The sequence below is a fragment of the Girardinichthys multiradiatus genome, chromosome 5 (genome assembly GCF_021462225.1).
Source record: "Girardinichthys multiradiatus isolate DD_20200921_A chromosome 5, DD_fGirMul_XY1, whole genome shotgun sequence".
In the NCBI taxonomy this organism is placed as follows: domain Eukaryota; kingdom Metazoa; phylum Chordata; class Actinopteri; order Cyprinodontiformes; family Goodeidae; genus Girardinichthys; species Girardinichthys multiradiatus.
In genome coordinates this window covers 18,764,792-18,776,352 of record NC_061798.1, presented here as the reverse complement: position 1 = coordinate 18,776,352, position 11,561 = coordinate 18,764,792, and the positions used below count along the sequence as shown (strand labels likewise).

The following is an 11,561-nucleotide window of genomic DNA, read 5'->3' as shown; positions in this document are numbered from 1 at the left end:
TTTTACATGTACTTTGATGAAATTCTATTCCTAATCTATAAGGTCCAGTTTGTTGATAGAACCACCATTCCCAGCAATAGCAATTTTAACTGTACTGTACCAAACTTCATACACCTGCAGCCATGGAAGTGAATGCAACACCAGAACTTTGTTGGTATGACACAATACGTTTGGCAATATAGTGGATCAGTTATTGCTAGAACAATGTAATGAGAGAAATCGTGTCCACTATTTCCATTGCTGGAGAACCAGATGATAAAAAATAGAGAATTCCTTTTGCACATATCACATTTCTTTTTAAATGTTTGCAAAAATTTAAGTTTATTCCATTTATTGGAATACTGCTCAGTTACTGCAGGATGAGCTGCTCTCTGGCGGCCTCTGGTGGTTAATATTATTTGTGGCCTGGGAGTCTGACTACTGACAAAACCAATGAATATGACTCATAAGTTGATTAATAAAAATCAGCAACTATTGGAATATATATGTCTTGCTTTTTCATCTTTCATTTTTTGGCTTTACCAATAAAAAGGACTAAAAGTAAATATTGTCAACAAATATTTATATGAATAACAAAGTAAAACATATTGTAACAAATCCGAATCAGCTTTATTCGGAAAGTTTGTGCACACAAACAAGGAATTAACTTCGATTCCACTTTGCTCTCAATGAAGACATTTAAATATAAATACATAAAAAGGGTTAATTAAAAAATGTTTGTAAATATGTACATATACAGTGTTTTTAAACAAGAGGAAGACAAAATTGAGATTTAAATATGATAAATGAATAAATATTGTATTTATAATTATCTAAATGTGTCAATAATCTATTAAGAATAAAGTTATTTTTTATATTTTAATAATTCTTATCCTCTGTTATTTAGTTATCAATTTATTTTTTAAATGTAAACATCCATTTTTTTTATTATGTATTTTCAGCTGTAGTTTAATTGTCACATATGAGTAGTTATTAAATGACTTGTTTGTGTATAAAATAACAGTAAATCACTTACATTCAAATTCCTTCTCTTCTTAAATGCAAGACATATATTATAGTATATAGTATATAGTATATTATATTATATTATAGTACTGTGTAGCTTTAAAGTGACATATAACTTTGTTTTGGAACCATGAATACTGCAGACTCGCACTGCAGCTCGGGTTTTGTAGGCTTAATTGTAACGCGCTTGTCTGTTTTTTGAGTCGCGCTGGCGAACTAGCTATCGCGAGAACATTTAGTTCTATGTGAGATCACGAAGCGGATATCCTGTCTCTTTCCCCTGGCGGACCGTCGTTGGGTTGGTTTGGCAAAATGAAGGTACAACCATGAGTTGCTTTTATTTTATTCTAGTTAGCCGCTATCGTTAAAATATATTAGTCTAAATTAAGCCACCATGTTAAACTTTAAAGACGTCTAGTTTAATGCAGATATTGTGATTTTGTAGTTGAGGATGAGCTTTGATTGGGACGAGGGCTAGCTGTCTAGCCTGTCGGAAAGTGAGCTGGAGAAACATGGCCGCACTGTGCCCAACTGTCTGCTCCCTGCAACGAGAAGGATTTATGGAGTATTATTTAGCGAATAGAGGGAGGCACACTTTTTAGCAGCCCAACACATTACCCTGGGTGTGTTAATGTAAGCAGTATGTTAGCTAACGTTTTCAGCTATTAAAGAGTGCACCCGGCAGAGGAGCCAACAGGCCTCCGTCCATCTTGCTAACAATCTGTAGCACTGATACACCTAACCCAAACGTAACACTGCTTAAGGATGTTTAGATAAATGCTGACTTCTCAGTCAGGTTGGTGTTGGGAATCAAGCCATCATCACATGTAGCTGTTGGACCTGAAGTTGTTGGTGCGATCTCTGATGGACAAAGACCCTGACGCTTGTTTTTCTTTTTTAACTGTTTTGTAGCTAAACATCTCATTCCCTGCTACCGGCTGCCAGAAGCTGATCGAAGTTGACGATGAGAGGAAGCTGCGCATCTTTTATGAGAAGCGAATGGCCACCGAGGTGGCGGCTGACCCTTTGGGTGATGAGTGGAAGGTAACCTTTTTTCCTGTCCTTTAGACTCTTCATCATGGCACACCAGGAGACCCTTGTGACTGATCTGTGGTCATTAAGGGGGGACAGCGTGTTGCCAGAGGAACAGTGGAGCTGCTCTAAATGTGATGAGCCCAGTTAATCGTGGCCTATTGAAACAGCAGTGCTCTTCCAGCTACTTGTAGCAATAATTGCAACACCTGGTTGTGTTGCAGGATGTATCAAAACATGCTTTAGAAGTACTTTCAAAGTAGTGCTTAGTTAGCTTCTTACTTGCATTGAACACCACAGTTGCACAGTTTATTGAGGCGGGTGGGATTTGTTATAGACAGGCTGACTGGTGCAGATCGGGGAGAAGGAGGGAGCTAATCATTGCTGTTCAAAGCACCCCAAACCTTAAATATTCGGTCATTAACAACACCTCTGTTTTGTGCCACATTACACTTTTCCATTATATCATTTTTTTTTTAATAGCAGTTTCTTCCAACCCAGTTTTTGAGTCAGGCAGAAAATGGTGATGTGTCAGGATGGAGCAACAAAAATGATGGCGACATTGGCAGTAACCACCCTTCACTTTTACGTTCAGATACTTGTCCAGAATATTTGCAGTCTAAAGTCATGTTTAAACAGCTCAGTTTTAATGCTCTAAGAAATCTTAAATATGTCCATATTTTCCATACTAGGTCTTAAATAACACTGATCATTGGCTATTATTTCTAATTATAACTTTTCTTGTATATAATTTTGTATATTTAAGGTTTGGCTTGAATATAGGGATTTAAATTGTTGACTGAACACTCTTCCAGTTAAGTTAATGTAACTGTAATTTATGTTGGTCTTAAATGAATAAATTTCAAAAGTGTTTGAAAAGTCTAAAGCATAATTTAATGGGACTTGCAGAATCCCTCGTGTCTGTGCATTGGTGATATTTGTTGTCTGTGGGGAATTGTATATTGTTACCAAACTTATTTTCTGACATAAAACAGCCTTTCCCCTATGCAAATGTAAAAATACGTGTTGTTCTTGTCTAGGGCTACGTGGTGCGCATCAGTGGTGGCAACGACAAGCAGGGCTTCCCCATGAAGCAGGGAGTACTAACTCATGGGCGCGTGCGCCTGCTCCTCAGTAAGGGCCACTCCTGCTACCGTCCCCGCAGGACCGGCGAGCGTAAGCGTAAGTCTGTCCGGGGCTGCATCGTTGATGCCAACCTCAGCGTTTTGAACCTGGTCATCATCAAAAAAGGTAGCGTGGAAATACTCCTGTAAAGCTTGTGTGTTATTCATGCTGTATCAGTAACGTTGACTTGTGGCCTCTGGATGGCACACCATGGAGACCCTTTTGACTGTTTAATAGTCAAATTAGGGGGGACAGTGTGTTGCCAGAGTAACTGTGGAGCTGCTTACCAGATGCGACCAGATCCAGTGAAAGTGGATGGTTGAACTGCAATGCTCTCTCACTGCTGACTTGTACTTTTTTTTTTTATAGAATGTTAAATTTAAATGTTTACATCTTCTGTATTTTGGTTGTTGTTTTCCACCCCCTCCGACGAACAGTCTTCTGAACTATCTGGATCCTTTTTATTGTTATTTTTATTTATTTTGCGGGGGCTGCCCTTAAGAGCAAACCTGAGTTGTTTTATCTATCTTGCTTTTGGTCAATAGCAGGTAGAGCACTGCCCCCTTTTTTCCAATCAGTCTCTAACTGAAGGACTTTCATAACTTTGTAGAATAAATTTCCTGTTTTAGGTTTTGTAGTGAAGATCTGCTCTATTTGTCATGAATTTGTTTTCAGTTATCCGATTTCACTCACCTTCTGACGTTTTGACATTAAGGTGAGAAGGACATTCCCGGGCTGACCGACAGCACCGTCCCTCGCCGACTTGGTCCCAAGAGGGCCAGCAAGATCCGCAAGCTCTTCAACTTGGCTAAGGAGGATGACGTGAGGCAGTATGTTGTGAGGAGACCCCTGACTAAAGAAGGTGAAAGTTCTGCCCAAGCCTGCATGAATATTTTTTATTGGGATTTGGTTTTGTGAATAAAAACTGAGGTAAATAACCAGCCAGATGAGACTTTCAGGTGTTGCAGAAACCCACCTTTGTCTTTTTATTGGAGGTTCTCATCCACCTGTTTGCATGACCTTGTGAAATCTGGAATTGTTTTTTTGGTGCAACTTTACAATTGTAGATGTATTATAGTCTCTTTTTTTTTTTACATGCATACTGCATGAGGCTGGCATGCATCAGTGTCCCTCTATCATTCCTTTGGAAAAGTAGAAAACTGTATGATCACCTCTTTATTTTTCCTTTGACTGATCTGCTTCCATACAGCAAAAAAAAATAAGAACTGGGTAAACAAGCAAAGTGATGCATAAGCTTGTGAAGCTTCTGATTCAAAACAACTCACTTTGACTTCTTGGGAGAACCATGTATTTGTCTTTCAAAGTAGAGTTCTGTGTTGTTTCACTCATTATTACCACATTTATTTTCTTGCACTGTTGGTAATAGCCACTTCGCTCCCCTCACTCCTGTAGGCAAGAAGTCCAGAACCAAGGCCCCCAAGATCCAGAGACTGGTGACACCTCGTGTGTTGCAGCACAAGCGTCGCCGCATTGCTCTTAAGAGACAGCGTACCCAGAAGAACAAGGAGGAGGCCTCTGACTATGCCAAGCTGTTGGCCAAGAGGATGAAGGTATGATCAGTTTTCCAGTTCTTTAAATCAAAGGAATAATGAATTTCATTTAGACATAAAATGCTACAATAATTGAGCTACAAGCTTCTGAACTACATAAGATGTGGTAGGATTTTACCTGCTTTCCCAAAACTGCTAGGACTACACGTCCATATTTAAGCCAAAGTAAAGTTGCTAATGACAAAACGCTTCACACTTCCCACATTAAAAACTAGTGGGTTTTCTGTGGGGTTGTTTTAATTTTATGGGTTGATCTTTTGATTCCCTGTTTGGACAATTTGAGCAATTCTAAAACACCCTGAATAAATGGCTTCTTGTACTATTGCCTGTTTTTCCCTCCAAAATTAAAATTTTGTTCTTCAAAACAGGAGGCCAAGGAGAAGCGCCAGGAACAGATCGCCAAGAGGCGCCGCCTTTCTTCTCTGAGGGCATCTACATCCAAGTCAGAGTCCAGCCAAAAGTGAAATCCATAAGTGAAATAAAGTAACATTTTGCTGAAAAACCACTAATTTGTGTTGCCTTAAATTCAAAATGCCAAATCAGATTCTCTCAATGAAAACTAAATATGATAGACCATATGATTCAGCTGATTAGAAACCAGCTGAGACACTGACTGGACAAAACTAAATGTAATTTAGCTCTATGGTGCAATCACTGCATGCTCTGTGGCATACATAATTACATAAACATCTTATTCACCCTTTCCTTGTTTAGGCTCAGCCATAAAGAAACCTTTACTGAGGCAGATGTAAGCACTTTGGGAATTTTAATTTAGAATGGAAACACTTTCCATTTTAGGTCATGAAGTCCTTTCTAAACTCCCATTTGCCTTGTTTTGTATGCTCACTGATTTTGGGGACTATTGAAAACTGCATTCATAGTCCCAGCTGGAGATTTGTTTTATGCTGGGACAAAAAGGCTAATCTTAATTGTTTTAGTGAATTAATCTTCTGTATTTTTCATAGTTAAGTCTGAAACTATTTGGGACAAGGTAAACAGATGCATGCATCAGATGAGACTAAAATTGAATTTATACATTCATGCTTAACTGTGGTAGAAACTGCATCTCCACTGAAATGTAGTGAGAGCATCATGCTGATGATAGGACCTGGTCTAAGTTGGTGAAAGTAGCCAAAAACAAAGCAATCAGCTTTTAATAGCTAAACAGTGGAGACTGTTGGTTGTTCACATTAAATCAGTTTCTGGTTGCAGTGTGGAACAAAACGAGTGCATCTTCATGATGTGGACTGTTCAAACCATGCTGGGCTACATAAACAATCAAGTTTTATGAACCTTTATTTCTTTTTAATATTTCAGACTAACAAATCAGTTTAAATCCAGAATCAAATGTCAAAATTAACAGCGTACGCATCCCTTAACAATACAGCCATTATCAAACACAGACGTCCTGGTGGGCCTCGTTCGGAAAGCTGGCATATTCTGTGGGTGAGCCTGCTCCGTGGAGAGTGAAGAAGCCTCAGCAGCTCTGACGTGACTTCTGCTTCAAGTCTGTTCCTGTCGGGATGACGGACAGCTCAAGTTGTACATCTGGCTGATGAAGAAAAAGACAGAAACCGCCTGATGCTGCAAGTATTGAGGCAGTCCTTGGAGGCTCCACACCAGAGTCCGACAGCTTGTCTGAAGGTCCTGAACCAGAGTGGCGGACCTGGATAAACTCCCCATGATCTGTTGAGTGGCAAATAAAATGTTAGGCAGCCACAGTGGAAACGCTGATTGTGTGATGCACGGGTATTCTTTTTACTGGCCAGTATGGGATCCCCTTAACAGGTGACATTAAAGGATAAACCTCAAAACAAGTATGTTAATAATTCCATGTTTATGACAAATAGCATAATTGTGTTGGGGAAGAAAAGTCATGTTTTTTTTTTTTACAAATAGGTCAGCTAAACAGAAACGTGCAACATTTACATTCCACCCACTTTCAATACTCCTAAATAAAGTCAAAAGCAACCATTTATTTTTGCAAGCCACCAAACTAGAAAATAGAGTACACCTTTGTGTAATTTCATCTCTCTAGATGGCGCTGTTCTGTGAAGGCCTCCGAGGTTTGTTCGAGAACATTAGTGAACGAACATGTAGAGCAAGGAACACAGCAGACAGGTCAGCTAGAAAGTTGTGGAGAGGTTTACAGCAGGATTTGGGTATAGTATCCTATATAGCACTACGTTTTCTGACACTGGAAAGAGTATGCAGAGCTGCAAACCTACTGAGACGTTGCCCTTCAGTTAAACTGACAGGCCGTGCAAGGATTGGGATCTCTCAGAGGCTTTAAAGAGACCCACAGTGACTGAAGTAAATCCAGAGAGTTACAACTCATGTTGGGGAATGTGTCAACAGGGAAAATATTGGTCATGCATTCTATTTGACGTTTATTGAATAGTAGGAATAAAAAAAAAAATTGAGGGGAAACTACTAAGTTCCATCTGCAGTTGGCAACAAGCCACATAAGGGACATGGCAAATGTGAAAGACTGAACCAAAGTGAACTTTCGGCCCATGTGAAAATCACCTTATGTGGCATAAAACTAACTCCACACATCACCTTGAGTATACCATCATGCTGTGGGGATCCTGTTCTTCAGCAGGAAAGCTAGAGCAGATGGAGCCAATTCAGATTTTTGAATTTTCTTAAAAAGCTGAAAACTATGTTTTGTTCTAAATGATAACTATGCATTAGTTTGTGTTGGTCTATTACAACATACCCTGAAGCTTGCAGTTGACTACTTTAGCAACCTACTGGGCACCTAACCCTAAAGTATCTCACAAGAATGTCTTCTTGTTGTGATGAAGTGTCTAAAGCAAAGAATGTGAGGGATCAGTAGGGTTCACAATAGGATAGTCTATTTCTAAACCTGAACTTCTATAAAGCTCAGTCTTTGCAGCTCAAATTGTACTCACAGCACACCTGAACAGAGTGGATCCTAGAGCCAAGCGTATGGTAGGTCCTCCTACACACTTTAGCGGTAAGTTTCATAACTCTCCCAGAGTAACTTCCCGAGCGGACTGCAGCCTCAAAACTCTCCACCATGTGGACTTCTTCTAGGACAGAGAAACAAAAGTGGCCACTGAATAAGAAAGATTTGCCACTAGAGAGACTCTTGCGTTTACCTTTATCCTCCTCCAGTGGTGGAAGCACCTGATCCACCAAAGCCTCTGACAAAGCCAGAGCAGAGTCCAGTCCCACACTGGCCACGGTGATGGCTCTCTCCACCATCGACTGGTTCCCCACATCGTCGTCTGCCTGATGCAGCCTGCTGATCATCCATGTGACGGTGTGTTGCACACTGTCAACTGTCCCACCAGCTGCAATGTACACCACATCCCAAATCACATTTACTTTGTTCTTGGCAGCAGCAGCAACCTGTGTGATTGAGTCAAAGCCATTATAATTATACTTTATTCTTTAAGAAGCACAACATTCTTTCAAATAAGGAAAAAAAATACCTCATCTGGGGGAGACAGAAGAACAGGGAATGAAGTCTCCAGCCAGTCAAGGCCTTTGCATGCAAAATCATTCGCAATAGAAACTATGGAAAGAAAACAAATGTGCTTTAAAAATACTCTAGTGATATACTGACTCACAAATATAAAGTTACAATTAAAGCTGGGTAATTAAGCATACATTTCCACTGCATGACCTCCTAAAATATATGAACACAAAAAACAATAATCCGCTTTATGTTTTTTGGTTGATAACAGAAGAATATCTGATCAGCCAGCATTAGTAAACATCATCGCAGACAAGCGTTCAGAGGTGAAATGAGTCCGGCCTGACATGTTGGAACCAGAGTTTGACTGATGATCGCTAATCCATGATTGATAGTGCCGTTATTGGCAAAACTGATGCAAAACGTGAGGACTTCTTACTTCTTCCGTCTAGCTTTGACTGGAATTATGCAAACTAATTGGGCTCATAACTGTCTTTTTGCCTACTGATCATTTCCTGTTAAATTAGCAAGTAATGCAGCAAGAAAAAAAAATCTTTGAGAGTTTAAAACCCTGAAATGGCACGCGTCAACATCTTAGCTGAAAATAAACACGAATCGTTGAGAATGAAATCTCTGTTTTCAAGCGTGTGCTGGTATTGTTCTCATGCATTTTATTGCCAGAGTTTCCTGAAATCCCTGCAGTGTTCTCACATAGAACTCCAACACTTTACTGCAGTTGACAAGAGAACAAGACAACACCTCTGAAAGAAGAAAATGGGCAACCAGTGAGTTGCCTTCTGTGTAGTCAGAAGCAGGTCCGCATTACGTGTCAGTATCACCACCTTTTGGACACGTTTTTGATCAATTACGGCAATTATGAAATATGAACAAGGGTTGTGTAACAGGAAGACGTCTGAATTACCCTGAACGCTGACTTTTAAGACATTTGGTGAACTATTGTACCTGGGAATTTCAATAAGTTAAAATATCAAAAACAAAAAAAAAAAAAAAATGTAAATCTGTGTCCCTTTAGCATTTTTGTACCATTAACTACAACTAAAAAACATTAGGACAATTTAGTGATACTTTGCGTGCATCATCAGGACTTGTGTTAAACATAATAAAAAGAGCCTTTGGGTTGTCTCAAATGATGACTAATGAAACACAAAATGAAGATTGTGCCTTTAATTAGAAACATGTCATTCTTTCTGAGGTATAAGAAATATAAAGTAAAACGTTCACCATCTCAAGTAGTGAGATTACTTTTTGACGACATAAGATATTGTGATAAACCCGACCTAGAAATACTTTACAGAGCACGTCAAAGCTTCAGTGTAAACCCATTGCTCACCTAAGGATTATTCCAGCGCCAGTATAAAACACAGTCAAGGTAAGACTCACTCTGTGGCTCCAGTTTAACAATCACAGGTGAAGCTCTGGTACAGGCCGCGGTGCTCAGGGCGGTCACTCCGCCCTCCAGCGCCTCGCACAGGGATCTCAGCCTGGGGTTGCTGCTTTTAGCATCTCTGTACAGGACCGACAGGGTGGCACAGGCTGAGCGAACCACGGGCAGCTTGGCCAGCCTGGCAACGGCATTTGGTGCTACTTTCTGAATTAAATGAGAGAAAAAAAGACAAAAAGCTGGGAATAATCAGTCAAGTTGGAGGAGTTTATTTTCCTTGTAAAGCACTCACCTGGTAGTTATTGTTCACCGGCATTTTTTTTTTTTGCACTTTTCGAACACCAAAAATGTAGTTAACATGTAAACCAAAGCTTCCTATGAACACTTTACCTGCTTGGGAAAAGGTTCAAAGAAATAATAAGCTCATCGTTGAGAGTAGCTGGCGACGGAGGAGCCCCAGCTCAAATAGCGTGCTGGTGTCATCAATTAGCGCTCACCTGTTGTGAGGTCTACCCCTGATCTCGCGAGATCTTAATCCCTCGGAAGTTGTAATAACTAGCTGTGATTCTTCATTCGTTCATTCAACAATGTATCATATTATCAAGTAACTTTGAGATAAATGCCCTGACCGATGCAACACTTTCTGAAATATTCTATATACCGAGGACGTTAGATTATTAAGGAGATCCGACTCCAGATTTACAGATTTTATAGGTCCAGGGAGGGCAAAATAAAAAAGAGAATCTGGATATCTGCATCAAGAACCCAAAGATAACTAACATCACCTCAGTATGATGCTGCCATTACCATACATGGGGATGGTGTTTGAAGCCATCAGCTTGTAAGCTAATAACTAATGTATGGGTGTTTTACAGCGTTATATTTTTTAATCACAGCTATAATTTCTTTTTCCTCTGAATTTGACTCTGATTTCTTCGTAAAATTCCCATTTCACTGATTCACAGAAACAGCTTCTTCAACTCAAATTAGTTTATTTATATACTGCACCAATTCACAACAAATGTCAACTTACGGCAATTTACAAGACGAACAGATCCAGTACATATACAGCAATATGAGGCCAATTCAATTTAATCATAGATTCAGATTAAATTAAATACATTCAGATTAATCATAGTCATAATACGATGCAGGCAGGTTCAATTTATTACACCATCTGGCAAAATATTTATTTGTTTAAGGAATCCCAGGCAGTTGCATTGACTCACTGGCTTTCCACTAAGCCCATCTCCTAGCATGTGGCAACAAGGTGTATAAAACAAATATAAACATGCAGTGATCCACCCATCATCTAATTCTTGCTTTGATCTTCTATGCAATAATGTTGCTTTCTATGATTTATCATCCTTTATATTTATTTTCACAGTGTTTCTAGACTTATTCTGGTAAAATGCAAGGATGTACCTGCAGTCTAGACATTTTCAACATTAGGATACAGTCAGTTTGCCTGTAGGCATGTCATATTGAGCAGGTTTAAATAAATATATCTTTGATGGTTAATATTCCTGATTTCTAGCATCATCGTGACTTTGGGGGGTAGTGGATTACATTCATTTGCAAGCAAACAGATTAGAATAAACGCTCTCAGTGAATTGTCAAACCTAAACACTCAAAGCTTACTGAGACTTTAAACCCACAGTGTTATCACTAACAAACAAAAAAAAAACACAACCTCTGTGAATGGATTCCCTCTCATTAAGGACAGGCGCATCCAGCTCTGCATGCCGAGGTTTATGACATAGATGAAAAATAATGTTTCTGCTGCCGCACGGTGGACGCTCGGAGCAACGAGGATCTGTCTGTGGTGCTGATGCTGCTGGGACTGCAGCTGCCGCATCCCCGCACACAACGTGCTCGAAAACATCTGTGCGTCACAGTGAGGGAGGCGCGACTCTGACACTTCTGTGTGCGTGGCGGGTGCAGTCGCACGTTCTGGGACCACCCGCAATGACCATAC

At 39.8% G+C, this 11,561-nt stretch overlaps 2 protein-coding genes across 6 annotated transcripts; one reads left to right on the top strand and one right to left on the bottom strand.

The window, feature by feature from the left end:
• Positions 1-1,174: 1,174 nt before the first annotated feature.
• Positions 1,175-5,238, top strand: rps6 (ribosomal protein S6). Its single transcript, XM_047365844.1, has 6 exons — positions 1,175-1,323; positions 1,918-2,049; positions 3,078-3,288; positions 3,878-4,024; positions 4,576-4,733; positions 5,102-5,238. Exons 1-6 carry the CDS (start codon positions 1,318-1,320, stop codon positions 5,195-5,197), a joined length of 750 nt encoding a protein of 249 aa, XP_047221800.1. The 5' UTR covers positions 1,175-1,317; the 3' UTR covers positions 5,198-5,238.
• A 773-nt stretch (positions 5,239-6,011) lies between these two features.
• LOC124868484 (perilipin-2-like) lies at positions 6,012-11,485 on the bottom strand. Of its 5 annotated transcripts, none has more exons than XM_047365839.1 (6): positions 11,277-11,485; positions 9,583-9,790; positions 8,198-8,280; positions 7,862-8,114; positions 7,652-7,792; positions 6,012-6,419 (listed from the first exon to the last, which is right to left on the bottom strand). In XM_047365839.1, exons 1-6 carry the CDS (start codon positions 11,466-11,468, stop codon positions 6,211-6,213), a joined length of 1,086 nt encoding a protein of 361 aa, XP_047221795.1. In that variant the 5' UTR covers positions 11,469-11,485; the 3' UTR covers positions 6,012-6,210. The 5 variants fall into 5 exon arrangements, with proteins under 5 accessions (XP_047221795.1, XP_047221796.1, XP_047221797.1 ...); XM_047365840.1 differs by having other exon boundaries at positions 7,652-7,789; XM_047365841.1 differs by having other exon boundaries at positions 7,659-7,792; positions 11,277-11,456.
• Positions 11,486-11,561: the final 76 nt, after the last annotated feature.